The 25,461-nt window shown below is 52.5% G+C and overlaps 8 protein-coding genes across 8 annotated transcripts; 4 read left to right on the forward strand and 4 right to left on the reverse strand.

Annotated features, from left to right (window-relative positions):
- Positions 1-552: 552 nt before the first annotated feature.
- Positions 553-2,122, reverse strand: TGAM01_v209629 (hypothetical protein; the record flags this gene model as incomplete). Its single annotated transcript, XM_018808085.1, has 4 exons — positions 553-1,193; positions 1,286-1,886; positions 1,968-1,991; positions 2,084-2,122. The coding sequence occupies 4 exons, from the start codon at positions 2,120-2,122 to the stop codon at positions 553-555; spliced, it is 1,305 nt and encodes a 434-aa protein (XP_018658742.1).
- Positions 2,123-4,040: 1,918 nt separating this feature from the next.
- TGAM01_v209630 (hypothetical protein) lies at positions 4,041-6,854 on the forward strand (the record flags this gene model as incomplete). Its single annotated transcript, XM_018808084.1, has 1 exon — positions 4,041-6,854. One exon carries the CDS (start codon positions 4,041-4,043, stop codon positions 6,852-6,854), a length of 2,814 nt encoding a protein of 937 aa, XP_018658741.1.
- A 497-nt stretch (positions 6,855-7,351) lies between these two features.
- TGAM01_v209631 (hypothetical protein) lies at positions 7,352-7,913 on the forward strand (the record flags this gene model as incomplete). Its single annotated transcript, XM_018808083.1, has 2 exons — positions 7,352-7,456; positions 7,563-7,913. The coding sequence occupies 2 exons, from the start codon at positions 7,352-7,354 to the stop codon at positions 7,911-7,913; spliced, it is 456 nt and encodes a 151-aa protein (XP_018658740.1).
- A 419-nt stretch (positions 7,914-8,332) lies between these two features.
- Positions 8,333-9,828, reverse strand: TGAM01_v209632 (hypothetical protein; the record flags this gene model as incomplete). The annotated part of the gene is made up of 2 exons (XM_018808082.1): positions 8,333-9,660; positions 9,726-9,828. 2 exons carry the CDS (start codon positions 9,826-9,828, stop codon positions 8,333-8,335), a joined length of 1,431 nt encoding a protein of 476 aa, XP_018658739.1.
- A 1,732-nt stretch (positions 9,829-11,560) lies between these two features.
- TGAM01_v209633 (BRCA1 C Terminus domain-containing protein) lies at positions 11,561-12,983 on the forward strand (the record flags this gene model as incomplete). The annotated part of the gene is made up of 2 exons (XM_018808081.1): positions 11,561-11,632; positions 11,793-12,983. The coding sequence occupies 2 exons, from the start codon at positions 11,561-11,563 to the stop codon at positions 12,981-12,983; spliced, it is 1,263 nt and encodes a 420-aa protein (XP_018658738.1).
- Positions 12,984-13,343: 360 nt separating this feature from the next.
- Positions 13,344-14,333, reverse strand: TGAM01_v209634 (hypothetical protein; the record flags this gene model as incomplete). Its single annotated transcript, XM_018808080.1, has 1 exon — positions 13,344-14,333. The coding sequence occupies one exon, from the start codon at positions 14,331-14,333 to the stop codon at positions 13,344-13,346; it is 990 nt and encodes a 329-aa protein (XP_018658737.1).
- A 1,888-nt stretch (positions 14,334-16,221) lies between these two features.
- TGAM01_v209635 (hypothetical protein) lies at positions 16,222-17,436 on the reverse strand (the record flags this gene model as incomplete). The annotated part of the gene is made up of 1 exon (XM_018808079.1): positions 16,222-17,436. One exon carries the CDS (start codon positions 17,434-17,436, stop codon positions 16,222-16,224), a length of 1,215 nt encoding a protein of 404 aa, XP_018658736.1.
- A 2,674-nt stretch (positions 17,437-20,110) lies between these two features.
- Positions 20,111-23,143, forward strand: TGAM01_v209636 (hypothetical protein; the record flags this gene model as incomplete). Its single annotated transcript, XM_018808078.1, has 1 exon — positions 20,111-23,143. The coding sequence occupies one exon, from the start codon at positions 20,111-20,113 to the stop codon at positions 23,141-23,143; it is 3,033 nt and encodes a 1,010-aa protein (XP_018658735.1).
- Positions 23,144-25,461: the final 2,318 nt, after the last annotated feature.

The raw sequence follows: 25,461 nt of genomic DNA on the forward strand, positions 1-25,461 counted from the left end.
CGAACAGGATGGCGGGGGAGGGGGGACAAAAATATCTTTTTATGATTACTATATAGATCTTTTATGAGGTGAGAAGAGAGGACCTTGCTTTGAGGCCTTTGAAGGGAAATAGAACAAAACTATGACTGATCCCATATATTCCAAGGTTCAGAATGGTGATGAATCAAAAGAAGATGACGAGTTTGACGTCAAAAGTGGTTTGAGAGAATTCTTTAATCAAAAATATGTTTGTCTGTATTCATGGTTTGCAATGTGTATGTATGTATATCCACTGCAGCCTATTCTAGTATAATGGCAAAAACGCCGATAAGTACCTGATCGCGATAATTACACATGGAACATAGAGAAAGAAAGGGAAGAAAGGAGTCTTGTCATAAAGACAAACACTTCAATGTGCACTGAAATAATTACAAGCCCGAAGATATTTTGGGGGGGAATGAAAACAAGGCAAGTAATGACAAGAAACAATTCGCCTCGCAAGATATATATATGTAAGAAAAAAGGAAAGAGAAAAAAAAGAAGAAGACGCAGTCCCATGTCCTTTTGCGTCTTTCACACAGACACCATGCTGGGTAAACTCCACGCAACCAAATCATCCCTCACGTCCGCCTCCCGAATCTCCTTTGTCCGCTTCATGTGCTCCCTCTCGCGCTCGCTGCTGCCCATTGTCGGCGCTGCACTGGCGAGGCTGCCGACGCTCCTGGTGCTGAGCATATCGTCGTCTCGCGAGGGTGTCTCCCTGCCGTCGTCGCGGAGGATGCGCACGCCCTTCTTGAGGCGGCCGAACCCGCCGCCGGTGACGGTCGAGACGCTCTTATCGCTCGAACCACTGGGCGTGCGGTGGTGGTGAGGGCGCGGGCTGCTGGGAGGGTGGTAGGAGTTGTTGCTGCCGCGGCGGAAGTGGTTGGAGGAGCCGGAGTGGTTGCGGCGGTGGTTCATACCCATGCGGCGGAATTCGTTGGGCCGGAGGGTGCCAGAGTTGTCGCCGTCGTCGTCGTATTCGTCATCTTCAGAGTCGGGGCTGGTGGCGCTTCTGTGCTTTGTCCTCCAGCCGTTTCCGCCGGCGAAGATGTCCTCGATACACTCATCCGTATGGAGCTCCGAGGGCTGCCGAGTCCAGGAAGCTGCGAGAGTCCGGCGATACAAATCTTGAACCTCAGCAACATCTCTATTCTTAGATAGAGTTGGCAGAGCTGTAGAGGGAGGATATCAGTATCAGTATCTCGATGATGCATGGTGTGTGATTGTTTGACGGCTTGCCAACTAGGCAGAGGGGTCGACTTACGTCCTAAGATCTCATCCTCAGTCTGTTCCGGAACCATGAAGCCTGCAATTCCTCCAAACACCGGAGCCGTCTTGAGTGGTGGCGCGATAAAGTTGCGTTCGCCGTCGACTTGGATGAGCAAGATACTAATCTTGAGAGTGCTGTTGACCTTGCTGTCCTGCATGAGGTATCTGCGGATGATGCCTTCTTCAGCGTCTCTTATGACTTCATCAGATAGTTTCAGGTCGTTGGCACTCGTCGGGCTCCCCGAGCTATTCGTTCGTTTTCTGGTCGAAGACAAGGAATTCACCTCTCTCAAGAAGATTTCGCTCTCCTCAACATATTCAGCCAAGTTGAGCTTGATGTGACCAAGCGTAATCTTCTCTGTGAGGGCGAATTCTTGAACAATCTCAAATTCTATCAGACACTCATTGAGGCTGTTGTTCTTGTCGACGGACATGCGAACGCCTGTTATTACTTTGCTGAAGTTGTATTCCACCCGATGATTGGCGATGGCCGCCTTGGGCGTGCGGCCGCGGTGGTCGGCATGCATAGAATGCGGCAGATGCCATTTGATAAATGAGGTTCCAGAAACAAGAGGTACGTTGTTTAAATCGTAAATCTAGTAGTCGAGCGAGAGGCTCAAGTGTTAGAGGGAAAAAATATCTCAACTACGTATAGTGGTAGCAAGTAAGTGGCTCACCTTGAGATGAAGTTCGAATTTGGGCTAAATTTAGTGGCAGCAGTGTTAGTGGTACGGTACGTTTCATTGATACGAGGGAACGGGTGAGCACCGAGATGGACACCGAATGGGCTCACCTTGCGCCCCTTGCCGACTGAGGGGAGAAAAGAAGGCATGTTAGTCGTCAAGATCTCAACTGCAAGCAACAACAACAACAGGTCTATCAAAAACAAGTCAAGTCTTTCGGATATGCCGGGAAGCGAGAGACAATTTCACCAAGCTAGCTCACTCGAGCTGAAGATAAGACAATAACAGAGGCAAATAGACCAGAGCATGAGACGCCAAAACGACAGCAACAACAGTGAAAGAGAAAACATGGGAAGGGAAGAGAGAGACGGAACCCATCAGAAGGGGCCACGTCCACTGAAAAGGCTGAAGGAAGCAGAGCATGCGGCGCACGCACGCATGCATGACAGCCCGTCATGCTCAGTCGGGCCGTGATAGTTCACCACCGAACAAAACGGGAGAGATTATTGGCTTACTCAGGGTAGACATTGCAGGCTAATGGAAGCCAAGCACCAATGCCGGCAAGGCCTAGGCCGTTTCACTAGTATGCCTTGGTTTGATGCTGCAGAAAATGATACTGCAGGCGACGAGTTTAAAAAAAATGGAACTGGAATTGAAGCTCCGAGCCGCCAACGCGCTAAAAGGTCGTAGTTGGAGTAAGTAGTTGCAATACGAATCGAATCGGTAAAGACTAGCCGGCGAGGATGGATTCCTGGGGCCAGCGGCGTATCCTGATGTTGGAGCGTGGGGGTTGGTGAGATGAGATGACACGACACGAGACGAACTGAAGAATGCGGAGCGAGGGATGCAGGATGCTGGGCGGATGGACGGCAAAATGACCAGGGGGCGAATGAATGCGGAATGGCTCTGTTGATATCGGGGTTGACAATCAGCTTTCAGCGCGGCTTGACGTTGGAATGCGGACGTTGCATCGCCATCGGGGCAAACTGCGAGTCTGCAAGTCTGCAAGTCTGCAAGTCTGGACGTCTGGAAGCGCGTGCTGCGGCGTGCCCCTATTGCGAGATGAGATGAGATTTGATGACTGTGAGACAGATGAGCTGCATCCTATGGATACGCGTACCTTTCAGGGATGAACGGGCTCTATACACATGAACCCGGCCCTACCGATTTCGTATTTGCGGATGGTCGTAGCGTCGGTGTCTGACAAGGGGTGTGATTCCAGTATTGCCAGCTTGGCGTGACGGTGGTGAGGATGATGGCAATTCGAGGAAAAAGGTCAAAGGTGGAAAGCTATGTAGAATTATAGAAACTGATAGAGCTAAAAGTGTAGGCTGAATGTGATTGACGTCGGCAGACTCGGCAGCGCATCTGGGCGATCCCAAAGCAATTTGGATCTCCCTCCAGGTTGTCTTGATCTTGGAAAGGTGGAGAAGAGGTTAGGCTAGAAGTGCGCTGTGCTGCCTGTGGCGTTGGGCAAATGTTGAGCTGTCGCTGTTACTTTAGCACGTGGGAAATGGCCATTACAGGCGGCGAACTTCGCTAAACAGAGCACTTGAGAGCAAAGGCGTAGCCTGAAGCGGACAAGGCAGCCCATTCTGTAGCAGCTCTAACAGTGCCAGGCATCACATGCAGCCATTTACGTCCAAGGTCAATACTTGTCGCTACATGCCTACATGCAATAGCTTGCTCTCATGCCTTGCCACTGGACTAGTAAGCAGCCAATGGAGCGCTATCCCAACACCGAATGAGGGAGAATATCATTGACTTGCAACTTGGGTCGCCTAGCATCTGGACGGAGGGCTTTCTCGAAATCTTCCTATTGGTGATGTCATGAAGCACAGCATCAGTGTCCGTCCGCGCTCTCAGTTGATTGGAGGTTGCCCGCTGTGATAATGCACTTCTTCAGTGGGTCGCTGCATGGTCGACAGCTAAAGCAGCTCACCTAGGCGCTTATCGATAAGCCATTCCGCCCAAGAAAGTTTCAAGCCAGAGTCATCATCAACGGCATCAGACCTGCATTCAGGAGCGCAATTGGGCTTTTTCAAAGCTCTCCAACTCGCCGTTCAAATGGCGTCCAGCCACTCAACAGGCGGGCAATCCGGCGCAGCCTCCAAAAAGCGCGGCCCTCCAGCCCCCGGCGGTCGTAGCGACGCCTTCCTCCAGAAGCGCGCCAAGGTCCACGCCGCACGGCACATCCCAGCCCAGCCCGCCGATGCTGCGCTCAAGGATGGCGAGCTGGACTTGGTGGCCTTTGTGGCCGCTCACGAGTTTGAGATCCGAGCGCTGGAGAAGAGTATGGCCGCGTCCAAGGCTGTGCGCAGCAGCAGGGCCTTCCAGCAGGTGCCCCGCGGCTTGAGAAGACGGACGGCGAGCCACAACCCCAAGCGAGTGCCGCGACGACTGCGAGCGAGGGCCAGAAAAGAGATGCACGAAGATAACACGCCTCTTGTCGAGTCTCGGAAGCGGAAACCAAGGACAACGAGGGCGAGGATACGAGCCCAGACGGCCAAGAGATTACGGATCCTCGCCGCGCGGAAGAGGAAGAAGAAGGAAAAGAAGACCAACGAGGCTTCCGCCGGCGACGATAATACTGAAAGCGCCAATCAAGTCACGAAAGATGTTGGAGTTGTGGGGAGGAAACCGAGGCCCAAGATTCGAAGAAACGCGCTCAACGACCCTCCCAAGCCACCCGCAAAGTTTAGGAAGCGCCAGATTGACAAGACATGGCTTCCCACGCATCGATGGCACGCAAAGAGAGCTCGCATGACACAACCCAAAGAACCTCTCTGGCGCTTCGCAATCCCCCTAACACCGAACGAGAAGATTTACCGACCAACCCACAGAGCTCAGGGAGAGCGAGGCACCATGGTTTGGGACATGACTTATATGAGTACTATTGGTTTATACGGAAACTACGCCGGCATGGCCAGAGTCCTCAAAAAGGTCGGGTTGAAGCACGATTCATGCTGGAACGACAAAGGCAGAAAATGGAGGCAGGGCACACGAGCCTGGGTTGGCAGCTTGAGCAGAGAGAGAGCTGGAGTGGAGCGGCCAATGTGCCAATCGACTGTCGTTTGGGACCCTGAGCCACAACAACAACAAGATGCCGAGGCGAGAGACGAGAAAAAGATCCAGAGGAGGATTCTCATCAGAGTCCACCCTTCCTCCTTTCTGGAGCTATTCAACGAGCTGCTGCGCTTGACAAAGATGGAGAACCCTCGCCTGTATATCGAGGATCTTCGCTTCGAGATTGGGAGCATAGAGCTTTCTGGTCCCGCATCCACCGAGGCATTGCTATCTGTCTTGTCAACATACCCTTCGCCCTCGGGGTCGAATCCAAAGAGCAAGCATGCCGAGCTGTTCGAATCACTAAGGGGGCTGACGAATCCAGCGGCTCTACCAAACAACTCAGTACTAAATTTCACCATTCAAGATCCTCGACTGCGATACCCGCCGCGGATAGTGGAATTCCCAGAGACTGAACAGGCACAGATGCGGCTTCTAGAGACCATCGCCAGCTGGCCTGCTGAAGAAAATCTACAGCCATCACTCCTATTCGACCGAGATGCCCGCCACAAAGCCTCCTGTTTGCCATCACAAAAGTCCATCAACAGGCGAAGGAGCAAGATTACCCCTGGAGTGCCTCTGAAACCAACAGCAGCTATAGACCCTGCTATTCCAATCACTCTCATTGCATCTCGCTCCGCAGTCGGCACGCAGGCACAGGGAACATGGACCCTCCTTGCTCCCTGGAAATGCATCCTCCCTCTGTGGTACAGCATCGTTCACTGCCCGCTCGTGTCGGGCGGCAACCCGCGGTTCGCAGGTTTGAACGAGACAATGCAGGTCGCCTTTGAGCGCAGCCTCCCGTGGTTCCCGGCCGACTTCCTCGGTACGGATGCCGGCGCGGAATGGGAGCTTGAGCGGAGGCGAATCCGGAAGAGAGACTGGGCGAAACGTCCCAAGAGCAAGAGGGTTGAATGGGCGTCCCTCAATTTGGGCGCTGGACGGCAGGGGGAGATTGGTGACGGACATGCTTGCGATTTTGAATTCCTCTTTGGTCTTGGACAGCAGCAGCAGCAGCAGCGGGTCCATGTCAGGAACTCAAGTCCTCCGCTAGTCAACGACGATTCAGGAGAGGCAATGGATGTCGATCAAACAGCCACTGCCAAGAAAGATGCTGGCGTCGACGAGATGCCATATCTCAAGCTTCTGACGAGCATTTCCAAAGCCACATTCAACAGCCTCATTTCATCACCCGCCGCGGCACCTTTGCCACTTCCTCCCAACCCAATCGCCTGCGTCCGCATCTCGCTGCTTTCAAGAGGTGTTGTTGGCGCATGCGCGAGAATCTACCGCCTCCCTGCTGTGTCCGTTTCCATACCAACATCTTCCAATGTCGAAGTCCCTGCAAGCATACCGCCAGAATCACACTCACTTCCATTCGATCTTCGTTTGCAGTGGCTGTCTCGTATCCCACCCTCATCTTCATCTTCTTCATCATCATCCTCTGCAAAGTTAAAACACCAGCAGCCGCAATCATCCTCATCTTCTCATTCCCAACACGCAGACATGGAAATGCGAAAGCGCCTTCTAGCACAGGAGCTTCTCGCTCCGCCGCCAGACTTGGAAACCGTTTCGCTGCCGCCCAACCAGTTCGACATTGGAGGCCACCCGCTCGTGCCCGATGCGGCAGATCTCATCGGATTCGTCACCACGGGCTCATTTTCCCTTGCCAACGGCCGAGGGGCCGCCATTGGCAGCATAGCTGTGGACAAGGTGGTACCAGACATCAAGGCGAACCCAAAGGAGGGGAGACTGTGTATTGTGAGGAATGCCGGCGAAAATATCGGCTGGATGGCAAGATGGGAAGCTGTTTAGCGTACTTTTGGACAGAATCTTGCTTTGTATATAGGAATTGTGTTGCTATCAATATGCACCCTTTGGTTTCAGGGTACGAGGAGAATGGCTTTCTTTCAACATGAGGAACATGGGGAAATGGAGCTTGCAAAGCAGCTAGCTTGGCATCAGTAAGCGCCGGTTCGAATAACTAGGCCCGCCTAGTTTGAAGATCTCCGCGACGCAACTACACTAGCATCAATATGACGATTTCATACCTAAGCGCGAACCAGTTTTGGGACCGCCGTGAAAGGCGCCATTGACAGAACAGAACCGCACAAACTTTCCGAGGGGTATAAATAGCTGGCGATTCTGTCATATCAGAGAGAGAAAATTCGCTTTCGTGAGACTACAAAACATTAGAGAACAAACTTTGGCTTATACCACATCTATTAGCCCTCAACACTAGCTAGCCTCATCGCTGTTATCACGCTTCCCCAGTTTCACGTGAAGTGAGAATCATTCAACTTACAGAGATCATGGCTTCTTCAAACGAGAAACCGGAAACAATCACAGGCGGCTGCCTCTGCGGATCGGTTCGCTACACTGCGACTTTCCCACCAAACCACGACTTTGCCGACAGCGTGAGTTTATATTCCTCTTTCTCTTTCTCTTTCTCTATACATTCAACATTTAAAGCGTGTGAAAAGTAAAATCCTCATTGACAACTGATAACAACCAACGCCACAGTCAACCACATGCCAATGCGAGCAATGCCGCAAAAACACCGGCGCCCTCATCTTCTACTCCCACCGGCTCCCCAAATCCGCCGTCCAGTTCACGTCCAAGGAGACGCTCAAGCTCTACTCGGCCACGCCGCACTTTGAGCGCGGCTTCTGCAGCAACTGCGGGGGACTGCTCTTCTGGCAAAGGGAAAACCACGAGAACATCTGCCTCACGGTGGGTTGCTTCGACAGGCCCGTTTTGGAAAAGTACGGGCCGCTGTTGACGTCGGCCAAGAGGCATCTGTTTTGTGAAAGGGAGATTCCTGGTGTTACGGATCATTTACGTGGGAGCAGATATCCAGGGGATGATGAATGAGCTGTACATATGTTTGGAAATCAATGATGATTCTGTATTGTAACTACCTGATAAAAGGTTGCAACTACCTGATGAACCTCGTGTGTATATCCATCCCATAGCATGTTCGTTATGCCGAAAAAAAAAAAAAAAACGAAGCCGCTGCCACATAAAAATAGTGTTGATTAAAAAAAGTGAGGTGAAGGAAAGGAAAAGAAAGAATTCATCTCTCGCTGGTGGTATCAAGCGTAGCTGGCTTATGATTCCGACAAAGGAAAAGGAAAAGCCCATATTAATCAAAGTATCAAACTCCCAGTCAAAGTGTAACATCAATATCACACACTCATATAATTCCATCGCATTCTCCTTTTTCGTCTTCCGTATGATGATGACAATAGGATCACGGCCCAAAACAAACAGTTTGGCAATCAAAGACTCGTCTAGTCTTCTTCGCTAATCTCGCTTTCATCATCGTCGTTGTTATTGTTATAGTAGTAGCCGCTGTTGCTGTTGCTATTGTCCTGGTCGTTGTTATCCAGTTGATCAAAAGCATTCTCCAGCTCTTGTTCCAGATCGTATTCGAAATCCGCGGCACCTCCTGCCTCGCCAGCCTCTTCGCCCTCTTCGGCTTCCTCCTCTTCCTCGTCGTCAACATCCATGGGCTCCGATTGAGCTTGGCTGCCATTCTTCACCGGGCTGGGCAGCTTAAATGCCGCCTCGGTATCCTCGTCCATGGCCTCATCGTCTTCTTCCACTTCAGATTCACGCTGATCCATAAAGTCATCGAAGCGACGGGCGATGGGAAACGCGGGCGAGAAATGGTGGGCCGGCCGGGAGGGAGCTTCTGCGCCCGGATACTCAATGAGAAGATCGTCGTCGTCGTCATCTTCCTCGTCGTCATCATCATCTCTCTTCTTCCGAGACTCTTGCGGCTTGGGTGGTTCTGGCACAGGCAGGGCAAGCTCAATCTTTTTGGGCAGTGGCTTCTTGTCAAACTTGCCCCCTGAAAGCCTCTTTTCCATATTCTTCATCTCGTGAATCTTTCTCTCGACGCCGCTCTTCTCGACCGTCTTCTTCGCTAACGGCTTACCCTCTGACTGCCTATCGGTCGACTTCTTCTCCATTAACTTCTTCTCCAGCATCTTCTTCTCCTGAGACAGCTTCTTGTCCATTGGCTTCTTCTCTTTCTCTAGTGGCTTCTTCTCCTTTTCAGAAGCGAGCTTCTTGTCCGCGGATTTCTTCTCAATGGGAGGAGGTTTCTTCTCGAGGAATATATTGTCGGTATGCTTCTTTTCTCCTAGTTTCTTTTCCAACGGTTTCTTCTTCTGCATCTCCTTGGTCTGTACGGTGATGCTCTTGTCATTATCGGCCTTTGTTGACGACTTCAACTTGTCCTTGCTTGAAGCGCTCTTCTGGTCTCCCGCCTTTTGCGACGGGCCACTTCCCAAGTGAGGGTGTCGCCGGCGCAGATCGTCGGGGTTGCTGTTTGCAGGAGTGCGCGTGAGATTCATGTTGAAGGTCGAGTCAACCTTGTCGAGGACAAAGGCCTTGCGCTCGGGGTCAAAGTAGAGCACATAGTCGCCGTCGTCAGTGGAGCGCGTTCCGGCAAATCCTACTGTTCCTTCGGCGCTGGAGAAGTTCAAGTCGTACGAGCTCGTCTTGCCGGGGATAGAAGGCTTCAGGCGTGCGTCGGCTTGCGGGAAGGCAGGCTTGTGGTTATCTGCGCGGTAGAAAAGCCAATGTGTCAGCAGGTGGTTATGCTTGTTTACTGTCCCAGGCAGCATGCCAAAGGGTGCGAAGCCGAAGAATGCAAAGGCGGCGATGGCGACTTACAGCGAATGCCAGTAAAGATCTCGTTGGACGGCTTGCCCAGCAGCCCAACGCCCAGAATCACCGGATAGTTGCCCTTCGTTGTCGGGTCGATCAGATCAGCCATGATGGGCGAGCGACCCGCACCGAGCGAGCGGTAAATGAATGGTTGGAGCGGGTGCAGGAAGCGGTTCTCGCCCGGGCTTGGTCGGTCGGTGTAAGTCTTGTTGCTTCGGTTTGTTGGGTGTCCGGTCACAAATAACCAGAGACTCGGACTCGCGGGCGGTGGCAGTGGTTTGCAGTGGTTTGCAGTGGTGAGGATGACAATGAAGATGAAGACGGGAAAGATGGAGAGAAGCCAAGAGCAACAAGGGTCCGCGGCAACAAGACAAGGGGCGCACAGACTTTGAGGCGTTCTCCTTCCGCAGTAGGTAGCCTTGCGCCCAGCGGGGGCTTCCGTAAGCTTTAAGCAGATGAGGCGAATACTTTATTCATTGGCGCCCTCTTCTTTGCCCGCAGTTGCAGGCACTTGTGTGAAAGTTTGGAGAGGGATCTGGAGGAGCTGCTAGCGACAATTAAGTGGCTCATACTACATACTACGGGGTAGATGCTGAGCTACTATGCTACTAGATGGGGTATGCTGTGATGATTAAAGGCCATCATGGCTGCTATTGCTTTGGCAACAAAAGAATGATCCAAAGTCCTGATGTTATGATAAATGCATGTACACGGACTGTCGTATCTACAAAAGAAGATTGGTCACACCAGGAGAGGAGATCAAAAAGCAGTCGGAATTCCCGAGGCTCAGCCCGGCATGCACACCTGGCAAAGCCACCATCAGCCAGCCCCTACAATGAAGTGCCGTGAATCGCGAATGGCAAATTGCGAATTCAGAATCATGAATCAAGCCACTCAAGTACTTGGATGATCAACGCTCCCCAAGGACTGCAAAGCAATTTCAATGAGACAGATGAATCGTTCTTCCTCAGAGTATATCAGCACTACCAGTACTAATAAGTCTAGAAAGAGCCAGGATTCATCACCAGTGTGCCTTGGTCTCGCACCAGAACATTCCAATTACTACGGGTAGGATCCGGCGGAAGATGGACCGACTTGCACGCCATTTCTGTCAGTTGTGCAAAAATTGGTCCTCGAGCTTCTTACTCTTCAAAGGTGAAAAGAGGCCGACGTAAGAGTCGATGTGCTATATGGCGCTTCGCAAGCGCTCTACTATCAAGAGGAAGCGTGTTAAATTGGCACAAGTGGGCTGGCGCCAAAGGGAAAATCAAAGAGAGTTCAACTGTGCCTGGACACAAGGCAGCCCCAACATTGCATGCTAGTGGATAATCTCTAGGAACAAACAATGAAGCAGATACCCGTACAGAATATCAAAAGAAGCAAATACCGCTCGTCATTGCAAATACAGCGATCTCCAAAATGACCTGCATTAATCGTCCACCCACAGCGGCTGCATGTCACAGACAGGCTGTGCTCCAAGTTCGCGGCCCACTGTAGCTTATCCTACCCACTTCGGCCTTGTCATCACAGCCACTGCCATTTCGTAGCCTCGACTCTCCATCGTACCTCTTCTGTGTGTGTGCAATCCCTCAGTTCTTCTCTCTTTGCGTGCCTGTCTTGCCTCGCCTCCCATCTCTTTAAGCTCTTTGCCTGCTAATCGTAACTTTCGATCAAATCACGACGTCTGAGGTTTTTTTTTTGTGCCTCCAGTCGATCTGCGCGGATTCCTCGTCGAGAGCTCGAGCCAGCTGACGATCCCCTGGCCAGAGACGCCGCAGCCTCTCCTCCAGCATCGCCTCTTCCCTTTTCTCAATATCCATTGGCAAATCCTCTCTACAGTCATGCTTGTATCCTTAACTGTTGGTAAGGTCGACGCAGGAGTCACAGTGCTGCTGACTCCAGACAAGCGCTTGGTATGTCTCGCACGCAACCTGGCCTGTTCTTGTTCTTGTTTTGTTTTGTTTTCCAATTGGACCGTCATATCTAGTCTGCTATTCTTTCACGTCTTTTGAATTTCAATATCCATATATGGCTGCGACTGACCAAATGGTTGCTATTTCTGCGCAACTATAGATCGAGTTTCCATCCATCTTGCTGCCTCCCAACATCTCCTCCGGTAGTATCGTGGACATCACCGTTGGCCGCAACACCACAAAGGAGGCTGCTGCCGAAGACCAGTTTCGCTCCCTCCAAGACCGCATCTTCCAGTCCTTTGGCGCCACCGAGCCAGCTGCACCACTCCTGCGCTGCCGCAATGCGACGCAGACTTCCGTTGTCCTGGAATGGGACCCCATCGAGCTCGCTACCGCCGATCTGATATCCCTGAGCCTGTACCGCAATGGGCAAAAGGCCGGCAACATCCCGCGGCCGCTGGAGATGCACAGCACCAAGATCAGTGGCCTGGCTGTCGACACCGAGTACAGCTTCCACCTGGTTCTGCGGACCAGCGCCGGGACGCGAGCAAGCGAAAAGGTGGTTGTACGAACCCACAAGATGACGGATCTGAGTGGAATCACCATCACAACGGGCATCATGCCGGCCTCGACGAGGGAGAACCTGACCCGGGCTGTGGAGCGAATCGGCGCCAAGATTGTCGACGGCGTCCGCATCGATACGACGCACTTTGTCACCACCGAAGGCCGAGGAACAGCCTGGGAGAAGGCTGTGGAGAACAACATCCCCGTGGTGCGGCCCGAATGGGTGACGGCCTGCGAGCAGAATGGCAGAATCTTTGGCGTGACCAAATTCTACCTCGACGTTATGCGGCCAGGACCCCCCAGCGATGACCAGCTGCCTCCTCCTCCGCCAAAGGATCTGCCTCCCAAGGACTTGCCACGACGAACATCGCCACCAGAACAAGAGGCAGCTAGCAAGAAGTCTCCAGTGAGCACGTCTCCCCCACCGGGACCAGCACCACCAGTAACGCCCCCCATTGGGAAGAAGAGCCCAGAGAATGGAGCTGGGGCTGGGGCTGGGGCCAAGGCACCCATAGAGGCAGAAGACGACTCTGACGCCCAGGAGGAACAAGAAGAGGGCGAAGCAGCAGAGCCAAAGGCCAAATCCACCGAGCAGAAAGCAAGGACCAACGATCAGGCTGAGCAAAAGGTCCGTCTGGAAGATGTACAAGGACAACTACGACCCGGCGGTTCGCAAACAGCTATAGTGGAAGAAGTTGCTGAGGGCGAGGAGGGAGACGAAGACGGAGACGAAAACAAGCCGGCCTCGCCGCCAGACGGAGCTTCGTTCCAGGAAGTGGAACTGTAGGGGCGTGTATGCTGAGCGTATGCCCCTATCTAACGGCTCCTATCTGATAGCCCCCATCAACTTGGCGCGTTTTATATTTGTAATTTGAATCCGATGTGATGCATGTGTTTCTTCTTATGAGAAGAGGAGAAGAAAACGAAGAAGCAGACGAAAAGAAGAGGTGCTATGACTGATTATTTTTCACAATGGGAGAAAGGACTCTAGGCAACCAAGAAGGGAATGGGACAAAATCGTGGCGTGCGAGTCGTTTACCAAAAGATTATCTTTGTTGTAATTGGAGTTGAGTGCATTTAGAGTGAGCTATCATCCAATAAACCTAGCATCAAAGCTTGTCCGAAAAGTACTACACGTACAACAAATTCAAGGGAGAACTTCAGTCCCCTTCCAGTCCCAGCATCTACCCCTATCACTCATTCCAAGCCCACAAACCACATCCAGGAGTTTCTCAGCCGCATATTCAGCGCTGAATAGCTTCTCCTTGGGCACGCCGCCCCAGTAGTCTTTGCTCAATTCTGTCTTTACCGTGCCTGGGTGATACGCCACCGCCATTGCATTATCTCCTGCGCGTGTACGCAGAGATATATCAAGGCTCTTGGTGAAGCTGTTGACTGCGGCCTTGCTCGCGCGATACGAAAACCACCCGCCAGCGCGATTATCAGTCGTTGATCCCACTCTGGCAGACATGTTCAACCAAGTAGCGTGCCGAGGCAGACGCAGAGACGCCTCTTCTTCGGCTTCATCTTCATCATCCTGGTCCTCTCGCTCTTCGTCTTCTTCTTCGTCGTCTTCATCTTCATTGTAGTCATAGCCGTTGTAGCCCGGCATCGCCTTTGCCATCGCCGTCGCCTTCCTGGGCAAGAATCCAAAAAAGTGCTTCGCCATGAGCATTTGGCCCACAGAGTTGATCCGAAACGACTCCAGAGTAGCGTTTACATCAACCTGCGTTGGGGATTTTTCTGGGTTGAGCAACACGCCTGGGAGGACGCAGGCAAGATGCAAATGGTGCGACTTGTTGGGAAATAGATTTTCTGCCTTTTTGGCGGCAGATTCAATGGTGGATTCATCGGTCACGTCACAGCGGACGACAAAGAGGCGCTTTGATAGCTTGTCGTGCAGCTGCTGTGACGATGATGATGGAGAGGGCGAAGACGACGACGAAGAGAATGATGACGAGTATGAAGAAAACACATCTTTCAGAATTGCGGCCTTGGCAGCTGCCAGATCGGAATGTCGCGTCGTTGCAAGAATCGGGATGGACGAGCGAGACGTGCGTCGCAGAAGATGACAAGTGAGGGCATGGCCAATGCCCCTGGAGGAGGGGCAGATGAAGACCCAAGGGGTGGACGACATTGTCGCTACAACGTAATGAAGCTGTATAGCTATGATACTCACCACTTCAATTCATCTCTTTGCAATTGGTGCTTTTGAGAAATACGAGAGTTGACTCTGCCTTTTGTTTCTTTTTTCCCCCTTCTTGACTTTTTCGCGCGTATAAGGCGTATCCTGTTTGGCAGAGAAGCCAGCCACATTGCATCATCGAAGATGGCACGGCGGCATCCCCAGTTTATTGAGTTGGCCGTGAACATTGAAGTTAGTTTTGATGCCAGCTGAGCGTTACTATATAAACAACATGCGTTGCCGGCACCGGAAAAAAAAATTGATGTAATGAATGAAATCGAAATTGAATCAAAACAAGCAGGATGAACCTCCCCATTCTAGAGCCTCGCGAACTCAAGGGCTGCTTACGGGTTCCCAGCAGTGCCCAGCTCACGGCGTTGCGCCTAGAGTTTTTTCCTCCATGAATCAAAAAGTAGTGGCCAGTTAGCAGTACTAGCAGTCAATTTCACTCTTCTCCCCCCTTCTCCTCCTTCTCGATGTAAACAAAAACAAGACAACTGCAATCTAGGACAGTTTCCTAATGCCAACGCAAGCACTCCTAGCAGTCCTAGCCAAAGGTGATATACTTATAAGTTAGAGCGCCCGTCAAACAAATCTCAACACCTACCTAGTAGGTAAGGTAGGTACATAAAAAAAGTCGTAAGATTATACCCATCCACCAAAAAGGGACACAGCTCCATTTTTGGATTAAAAACGGGCGTTTTCTCTTCTCTTGCACACTCTGTGCATACATATGCATATATTACCTACTACTAGTAGATGGTCGATTTCCTTGATTCTGCAGTCGGCAGTCGGCAGTCGGCAGGTGGGCAAGGGTCGAGGTGCTCAGGAAAGAGGATTGGTGGGATTTATTTCCCTTCTATTCACCTTTGAGCAAGGCAAAATCAACGAGAAATCAAGATAGGCAAATTGACAGCTGATACGCGGGCGTAGACAGAAAGCATCTAAATCCGAAATATCAGCATCAATTACTAATATTGGTGATAGTGACGGCAGTTGGGTGTTGCGCATATTGCCTGATAGCAGTGGGTGGCAGTTGCTACCCACCCGCTGCGGCTTCCACTTTCCACTTTCCACTTTCCACTTCCCGTAGCCGTAGCTGCACGGCCCGAGGGTGAGTGGGGGGCTCCTTTTGCTGTTAGTGGGCTGTTAGTGGTTGTTTGAACTCTTTTAGCGGGCAGCACCACATGCCGTGGGCTTTAAAAGGTGGTGCAGCCACTCCGCCGAATTCTCCGGGCCTTGACTACATGGGGCCCCTCTTGGAGGGACACAGACCATGGATGATGCAGACGCAAGAGATACACAAAGCGAACCGTCGTGCAGCGAGTGATATCATCGTGCTGCAGAGGGTAGTACAAGGTGGTATCACTCGGGCATCAAGAGAACTGGATTAATAATAATATGTCTTCTATATCCGTGGCTTTCTCTTAAACGAGTGCTAGCAGGAAAGGTATCTATTAATGCTTCAATGGGGAAAATCATCACATGCCGTTTCGCTTCCCTACATGAAACCTGCTTCCACCTGACCCAATGATGACAGAGACCGGATAAACAGGAACTAAAAAAAGAAAAAGGAAAAAGGAAAAAGGAAAAAAGGAAAAACAAAACAGCAAGGGGGAAGTCCATAAACCGTCGCTTAGCCATGCCCTAGATACTCTTACAATATGCCCACCGAAATCCTGAATACCGCCTTTTGGCGCCGTAAACCCAAACGCTGATAACAAATACATGATAGGCCGTCACAAATATGCCGTCACAAAGATCCAGATTCCTATGTTTCCCCGCTCTGCTTACCCAGAGTAAAAAAAAAAAGAAAAAGAAAAAGCAAGAAAAGTAGACATCACTCTTCATCGTCATCAACCCACTGCCAGATTCCCTGGTAGTTGTCGTCAACGTAGTCGCGGATGCGCGCTGCCTCCTTGTTCTTCTCCTCTCGGTTGATGGGATGCTGCCACCCGCCAAGCTTCACACCGATGTCGTTCTGCAGGACATTGGCCCACTTATCCTCCACCAGATACTTGCAGGAAAGCTCATACTTTGACTCCCAGTGGTCAATGACACATCGCCCGTGTCCGGCGGGCCCGGTGCATCTATCTGGATAGAGGGGACAGTCCTCGGCGGTGCGAGGGTGATGAGCGGCGTTCTCTGCCACGGAGAACTTGACAACCTTCCACCAAGAAGCGGCGTTTGACTTGATGCGCAAATGGGCGTCGGCTTCCGCAACGTGCCATAGCCAGGCCTTCCACTCGTCGTAGAACAGGTCAAACTTCTTCTGCTTCGTGTGTCGGTGGGCTCGCGGCCGGGACTCGTTCATAAAGGCAGAGTTCTCGCCGACTTCAGGGCTCACCAGGTCGACGATTTGGCAGTCATAGCGCTCAGCCGTGCACGGGGTCATCTGCATAAGCACCCCGGGCTCCTGCTGCTTATCCGCCTGGGGCTGGGGACCCATGGTAATCAACGACAGCCTCTTCAGGGCTGGCAGCTCGTTGACCTCGAATAGAGTAGACGCGGGGAAGAACTGGTCCATAATTTCGCAGTATCCGCCGTGTTGGATGCGTGACCGATCGAGGCCGATGAAGGGCTCGACCGGGGCTTCCATCGGGCCGCCGACGTCAAAGATGCTGGTCGAGCTCCAGGCTCCAAACATGGTGAAGACGTCATGTTCGTAGTTGAGGAAGGGCACGTTGAACTTGACGGGAATTTCCGTCCCAGATACGTTGACCGTGACGTTCCGAGGAGGCTGAAAGTACTTGGTCATCCACACTTCGCGGGACTCGCGGCAGGCGTGGAGAGGGGCGAAGATGGCATTCTTGCGCGGGTGTGCCACATACTTGACAAGCCAGTCAGGGTGGTTTTCCTCCATACACTGCTGTCTGGCGAGCGGCTTGGCCTCTTCTTCTTCCCGGCAGTTTGGTCTCTGCTTGCAGATGTCTTCGCAGTTGGAGCAGGGGACCCAGCCGATGAGACGATCTGGCTCAGGCACGAGCTTCCATATCTCTATCCGCAGCTCGGCAGGAAGCTGTGGAAAGTAGGTAAACTCTGTAAGAGTAGACATGGTTTTGTGATGTTGGTGTTGTGTTGTTGTGTGTGGTGTGTTGTGGTGTGAGCTGGCCTGCAATGGCTGTTGCTGGTGTTAGATGATGTTTTTGGTATACTTCAAACGGCACTCATTGGCTAGACCACGTACTGCTACTCCAATTGTTTCAACACGCTCGGGTATATATACACATGTAAAATAGGATTGATTCAAATGGCAAAGACAATATTAAGAGAGAAGCCGGGCGTGAAGCTCTTGAGCTCTAGAGGTGATGGGAGAAAAGCAGATCGACAAGTGGCCACGACGACGACTTGTTGGTCCAGATGGCCTCCTTATATAACACGCAGCGCACAACCCCGCAGTGCTACGCTATCCGAATTGCATACGCTCCGAGGGCCCAATACGACGCCTGTTGTTGGCCTGAGATTCGCCCGCAGAGCGAGATTGCGACCTCAAGTGCGGTGTCTCCTAAAGCGTTGTCACGCATGATGGGTGGCTGATCGGCTCTCCAATAGGAGCCCCAATAGGAGCCGGGTTAGTGGCCGCTTCCCGCCAAGATATGTAACTAAACCGTGGCACGGCAGAGCAGGAGTGACTGACTCGGTCCACCGACAGAGGGCAGCATGTACATCTGCCAAAGGGGCGTTGGGTGGTGAAATTAATTCGCTTCAAACCCAAACTCGTCTCCTGTCCGAGTGCCAGCTCTCCCCAGGCAAGGGCAGCTGGGCCAGCCTTAATAGGGGACAGGGACGTCCATCTGGGGCTGAAAGGTGGCTCCGGGGGCTGCTGCTTTCGCTTTGAACCAATTTCTCACACCGAAAAGGCCGCCAGCATCAATCGAGTCTAGAGAAGGAGAGCGCCCGCAGCCATCCAAGCAGTGGGGGTGTTTATTGAAACTACTGTACGGGCTCTCTCAGCTTTTGTGCATCGGCGTTGCATAATTACCAGCTTTGGCAACCGCAAGGCTCGGAGGCTCGGAGGTTTGAGAGCATTTCCAGCCCAAGCAGCTGCCACATGACCTCATATGCCCACCCAGCAGCTCCCCAATTCCGAGCAACTTGCTCAAAGCAAAGCGTGATGAGCAAGGCAAGGGCGTGTTGGACGAAACGCACGCACACACGCTCACACACTCTCAAAGCGTTGTTTCTCCAGGTATGAATCGAATCGGGCTCCCCCATTGCTTACTGCGTCGTGCCCCTCGATTTCGATTCCAGCAGCTTCAGATCCAGATCGCTGACAGCAGTGGTTTATACTGCATGTACGTAGTAGCACGACGCTAGATACGCGCATCAGCCCTGTCCTTGCTGCTTCAAGGCTAGGGGAATATGGACAGCTCTCGAGCTGGCTGCTGTCAGTGCCCAGCTCCTCCACCACGCGTATCCACCGCAGAGCTGCTTGGTGCTTGCTACCCGATTCTACCGAAGCTTACTTGCTCCATACCTCGACCGCCGCACCGGGAAAAGGCATGACGCTACGACCCTTCCGAGCGTTCGGGTCGTCCCTTGGCGCGTGAGACGCGAGGAAAAAGAGCAAAAGAGAAGAGACCGGCCGCCAGAGACGCTTCCAAGTTCTGGGTAGGGTTTCAACGCCGGCCAGTGCTCCTCCGTGCTCGCTCCCCTGCCAGATAGCCAAGGTAGCCATGGTAGCCATGGTAGCCATGATGGCCCCCTGTCCTCCTGTGCGGTGCGTGGTTTGAATAAAACCGACAAAACTGGCGCCAATTCGCTCACCCGACGCCTCCTCCTGTGAGCCATTACTGCTTCCAGCTGAAGCCGCATAAGAGAGCTGAAGCTGCCTGAAACCTCGGCCAGCCTACATCTCCCAGCTGAGCGAAGCGACAGTGTTCCTTTGCGAAATTACAAAATCCCAGAGCCATTCAGCATCGTCACTACGGCCCCAATTAAGAAGAGTCGATTAACTAGGTAATTACTTCTGGAAGGTCAGAGGTTCTTTCTTGGTGCCAGGGAACGTCCGAACGCTCATTTGAGTTCGCCGAAAGGAGACTATACCAAGTCCCCTATCTCGCTCTGTTCTTGCCCAACCGCTCCGTGTCGCCCGTCCCATGCCAGACTTGCAGCAGTCCCCGTATCGCCGTATACTACAATCGAATCCCACGAACTACTACTTAAACTATCTTCTATCTCGGCCCCCTTCCCCTTCATTCCTTGAACCCTGCCTATTATGCGTCTATCCCCTTCCTTCGCTCCTCCTGTCCCCCTCTTTCTTTTTCTTTCAGCTTCAGTTAACAGGGTGCGGGCAATCCGGTCTCCTTGTCAGTGAGCAATCCCAGCAACCGATGTACGTACTTGTAGATAGGCCACAGCTACTAGTATTCCTTTCTCCTACTCGACTCCTATACCAAACGAGATCGCCGTTTGCTAACCACAGCTGGGCAAAGTGCCGATTGTGTTGGGGGTGTTGACTGGCTGACTGTCCTCCCTGTGCTCCGTATTGCTGGATCAGCTGAACCTTTTCCAGACAGGGCCTAAAGCCGCTTTAGCGCTAGCGGTTCCTTTGCCCTTTACCCTTTACCAGCACCGTATAGTGTTCAAGTGACAAGCTCGACATAGGGTGGGCGCCGAGCTCGCTGTTGACAACCTTCTTCCATTCATTGATGTTTTCCCCCTTGCCGGCATCCCCCGTATCAATGCTCTGATGCCCATTGACGGCCATACAGCGCATACAGCCAGCAATGTCGGCGGATGTGTCCATGTCTGCTGACAGTGGCACCAACAATGGCGCCAACAATGGCGCCACGGAGAAGCAGCCGCCCAAGAAACAGAAACAGAAACAGCACACGCTGCCCTCGTGGCTCGACCACTTCAACGGCAATGACCTCAAGACGCTCTTCCGCTGTTCCGTGGCGGCCTGGGTGGCCTCGCTCCTGATATACATTGGGCCGTCGCTGCATAGCATTGGCTCGTCCACCTTCTTTGCCGCGCTGGTGCTCTTCGTGACGCCACCCGCCGGCATCCTGCTCATCTACCTGCTCGGATCCCTGTCCCTCCTATTTGGCATGTGCCTTGGCTGGGCCTGGGGCATCGCGACCATGAAGGCGGCGCTGGCGGCTCGACCCGCGGCCGACACCCAAGCACAGCTCCGGGCCCTGCAGCAGGCGGCTGTCGCTCAAGCAGAGCGCTCTGGGCAGAACGCAACCGTCATTGGCCAGCAGCTGGTCTACCAGGGCGCCATGCTGGATGCCCGGGTGACGGTGGTGTACTATGTCATGATTCTGGCCTTTATCTATCTGCTGGCCCGCCTCAAGGCCGGCAACATCAAACTGACGTTTCTCCACCTATTCGGTACCATCGTGGCGGATGTCTTTTTGCTAATTGGACCCCTGCTGCCGTCCTTCACGCCGCTTCTGGGGCAGACGCTGGTCAAGCCGGGGGCCATTGGCGTCGGTATCGGCGCTGCCTGCTGCCTCATCTTCTTCCCGCAGTCGACGTCCTATGCGGTGCTCCGGAAGATGGAGCAGCTCGTCCGGATGCTGGACACCCCGCTGGACCTGACTCAGAGGCGCTTCGTTGGCGAGTCCCTGGACTTGGGCCAGCTAAAGGCCACCAAGAATGGCATCGTGGCCCTGTTCAAGTCCATGGCACCAGAAATCGCCTTCCTCCCGCTCGATGTCTCCCGCGGCCGATGGAACGCAGAGGACGTCAAGGGCCTGGAAGAATGCATCCGCCAGACCATGCTATCCTGCGTGTCCCTCCTTGACTTTCACATCGCCACCATCACCGGCCTGCAAAAGGTAAACCAAGCGGGCCTGCAGTTCGACAAGCACTCAAGCGACGGTGCGGCGGCCGAAAAGGGAGGGCACGAGATCGGCCAGCGCCATGTGCTGCAATACGCGGAGCTGATGAATGCCTTGAGAACGCCAGAGCAGAGCGAGCTCCGAGCCCGGATGACTGAAGCGATGAGCGAGACAACCGCTCAGGTGAGACTAGCCTGTTCGGCCTCCATAGCACTCGTTGGTGAGTGCATCCACACGGTCAATACCCGTCGATGGATCCGCCAGCCATCCCAGCACGAGTTTGACAGGTTGATTGGACGTCTGGAGACGACCCTGGCAGCGTTGCAGGCCGCCCGCGTCTCCTGTGCGGCCACTACCACCGAAGCGATTCTGGAGTGCCATTCCGATCTCTTTGATCAGGACGGCCGGCTCAAGGCCCCGGATACTGGCACCTCCACCTTGCATCCACAATCCCTGCGAGCCATGATGGTGGCCATGGTGCTGGAGGAGCGAATCATCAGCGTGGCGCTGGCGACGGAAGCCATGCTGAAGCACGTTTTGCATCTGACAACATCACAGACACGTCACCGCATCTGGCTTCCCTCCCGCATACGCTACGCCTTTGCATGGCTGGTTAGCGGCAAGGAAACCGTCCCGGTTGCTGGTGTTTCCAACGACGGTGCTACAGACGACCCGGACGCGATTGACGAACAGTCCAAGGCGGTGCGCCAGCGACTTCGGCTCATTCGTGGATACGAGTCTCCCAATCGCGGGACTCGGGTTGGCAGAGCCATTGTCGGCACTTACCGCTGGATCACCAACCCGGCCGGCATGTACGCGATGCGCATGGTTGTTGTGACTCTTGCCACTGCCATCACGGCCGCCATCCCCAACTCGGCCGGCTTCTTCTACCGTGAAAAGGGGCTGTGGGCAGTAATCACCGCTCAGACTTGTGTCCTCCTGTACATGGCCGACTTCACCTTTTCTCTCATCTCCAGAGCGCTCGGCACGGTGATTGGGGGTCTCTTTGGCCTTGTGGCATGGTATATAGGATCTGGCAGCGGTCATGGGAACCCCTACGGCCTGGCTGCCAGCACTGCTGTCTTCATCGCGATAGCCATGTGGCTGAGGATATTCTTGCCTCTGGCCTATGTTCAGGCAACTGCCATGGGTGGAGTCACAATGATTCTCATTCTGGGCTTCTCTTTTGACTTTGAGCACCAACCCCAGTATGGATCTCCAGGCTTGGGTTATCAAGCGTTTTGGAAGCGACTGGTCGACGTGCTCATCGGCTTTGCGGCCGCGACTATCGTCCAGTTGTTCCCCAAGCCGCCATCTGCCACCGAGCACGTGTGTAAGACGTTGGCCAACACTATACAAACACTATCAGACTATTACGCTCTACTTTTGTCACATTGGAGCCGCACCGGTAGAGACGGCCCTATCAGTGCTGCTGCCATTGAGGATCTCACGCTGGAAGTCGCCGAGGTTCTATCATCAGTCACTGGATCAATAGCGATGCTAAAGGCAGACTTTAGTGCTGGTCCATTCGACCAAGCCGCCCTGCGTTACGCCCAAGAGCAGTGTCAAAATATGAATCAGGCACTAGGAAGGCTTCTTTTTCTATCAACTACTCTTCCCAAAGAGTTTCAGCAGAGACTGGTATATGTTCTCAGCATACTGGATGATGTCGCCATTGGTAATATTATGGCTGTATTGACAATCGTCGAGCAAGCCCTTCGGACTGGATCCCCTCTCCCTGAACGGCTTCCTGTGCCCCTTGTTCGTACCTGTTTCGAGTCTCTGTCCGCTGCACAGCGTCAGAATATCGACCTGACCACATCGCTTGTTCGAGACGAGAATTACCGACGCTATTGCGTTGCCGTGGCTTCCTACTTGAAGTTCCTAACAGCTATTGATGACTTGGTCTTGTCCTTGAAGAGAACTTTGGGAGAACGCCATGTGATATATCTAGATGATGACGAGGTATGAAATTTTTTTTTTCTCCTTCCCTCTGGAAGAAGATGACAACCGAATGCATAACGGCAGCTGCCCTTTCAGGGAGGATGCTGCTTCGACTGCGTGGTTACAAATCTACAGCTTGCTTCTGCCGCAGTTGCAAATCTTGACTGTTGTTTCATTTCCAAAAACTGCCTCTGCGACAGGGGCCCGTCTGTGATTCACACTGTGCCAGTTACGGAATACAACATATAGTCAGAAATTTCCTATCGACTAAGAAGCCGATGCCAGCATCGCTCATCACAAGGTATAAAACCCAGCTTTTGCTGCAACACCTACAGGTAATATGCGTCGGATCTGGCCATTCTAGCGGCCCAGTCTTATAAAGAATGTATATATTCATCTTTGTCAGCTCGACCGTTTCGTCTACTGCCTACCGATTAATTGGCCAGTTGCCAGAGTTTTACACCATTGTACCTGGATTAGAATTATGATGCGAAATGAAAGACTCATTCAGCGCTTACGATGCCAAACTAAGCCTCAGCATGCGGTATGCATAACCACCCACAAAGACTATGTATGCACAGGTATTACTAGGTCAATACGAGACGTGCAAAGTATATACCGGGGTTATCGCCACAGCTGTTGGTCATGTGTGTTTTGTGTGCGTGTGTTTATTTCTTTTTGTCTGACCCAATATGGTCCACACCATTTGGACGACTGTGATAGGCCGTGATTCGTCCCGTGTTGGTTCCCCCCTGCCTGTGGCTTTTTCGCCTATTTGGAAGAGGCAGACAGAGTGAGGGTGTAAGCCAGGCTTGCCAGCAGCTCTGTCAGTGCGGCCTTGATGGCTGTGGTTTGCTCTCTGCTGCACAAACATGCCGTCAACAATGAAAGGTGAGCACGCTTTGTCCCGCCTCGCAGGTTCCTGGCCGGTCCTGCGGCCTGGATCTACCACATGCGATCGTCAAAATCCACCGTCCGTTGTCTCCCAATGATGCAGTACAAGCAAAGCTGCATGCACGTTGTATGGACAGCATCTGCAAAGGATTCCGAGAAAGACCACTCGCATCGCTGCTCCACATAAATCTACAGTTATCACCATCTCGTACGCGAAACGTGTGATCAACAACGCTTTGATTCAGACGCGAAAAGTGTTTATACAGCAACGACCAAATAAGCGAGGCACTGTCCAGGAGGGGTTGCTGTCAATCTGGGGCAGAGATTGCCTCTGCCCTTGATTCAGCCAGCTGTCTCATCCAATGCGTAGCCATTGATATTGCACACTGGGGGGAAGGGGAGTGGCATATGAGATGAAAATATCTCCCTTGAGAAGAAGGAAGCCATCACATTGCCCTCATTTCACCATGGAGAAGGAGAAACAACGAAGAGGGAAACAAAGTAAAGTAAAAGGCAAGATGACAATTCTTTTACCGGTATCTACCAATGCTGGTCTCTCCCAAGGCTAATGTCTCCAACGAGAAAAAGCAACGAGAAAAAGCAGCAGCTGCTGCCACCACTAATACTGCCTACTAAACTGGACCCCAAAAAAAGGGAGTCTCACTCTGTGTTTCAAACGGGTATCTTGTTCGTTCTGATGTTATCTGCTGGGAATATTTCTGCAGGAGCCGACCAGTGACCTTGTCGTCCGTCGCCATGGAACATGGAACAATATGAGGGAGATGTGAACCTTTGACAGAGAATCATGATCCTGTGGTTCGGAGTGGTCTACAGCCATACTCTTGTGGAGATGCCGAGCATCATGCATACTCGAATATGCCACTTGTACTATTATCACATTGACTACCTACCTTACGTACGAATGTTCATCTGCTGTCAGCCACCAAGCGGTCTTACAGCAAGCAAAAGATGCCGCCTGCGATCTAAATGCACGCTGCAAAGCCAAATTAATTCGCTAGGCTATATTGGTGGTGGATTGATTTTGGGGGTGGCCCTCCTTATTCTCCCTTCTATCAAGCCTTGGGTTTTCTTGGCGCAGCTTCACCTTTGGACCGAACTGACTTCAAATGCAAGTGAGATGCTGTGGAGCCGCTAGATCCCGGGGACAAAGATCACGGAATCCCGCTGCCCCATATTATCACCGGCCGAGTTGAACTGACATCTCGCCAGTTCCACTGCCTTTTATTGCGATATCACTGCTTAACTATACATTATACACGAAGCATTTACAAATTGATTCGCCACCAGGATTACGATACTATATCACAAGTCACAAATTATTTTAGAAACAGAATATTGAACTAGTGCTCCCGGTTTCTTTTTCCCCTTGCTCACGAGTCCTGCCCTGCAGCCTGATTGAGCGCCGCTCCACTCACGGCGGCAGCCATGCA

The sequence above is a fragment of the Trichoderma gamsii genome, assembly GCF_001481775.2.
Source record: "Trichoderma gamsii strain T6085 chromosome Unknown Scaffold_49.2, whole genome shotgun sequence".
NCBI classification, from domain to species: Eukaryota; Fungi; Ascomycota; class Sordariomycetes; order Hypocreales; family Hypocreaceae; genus Trichoderma; species Trichoderma gamsii.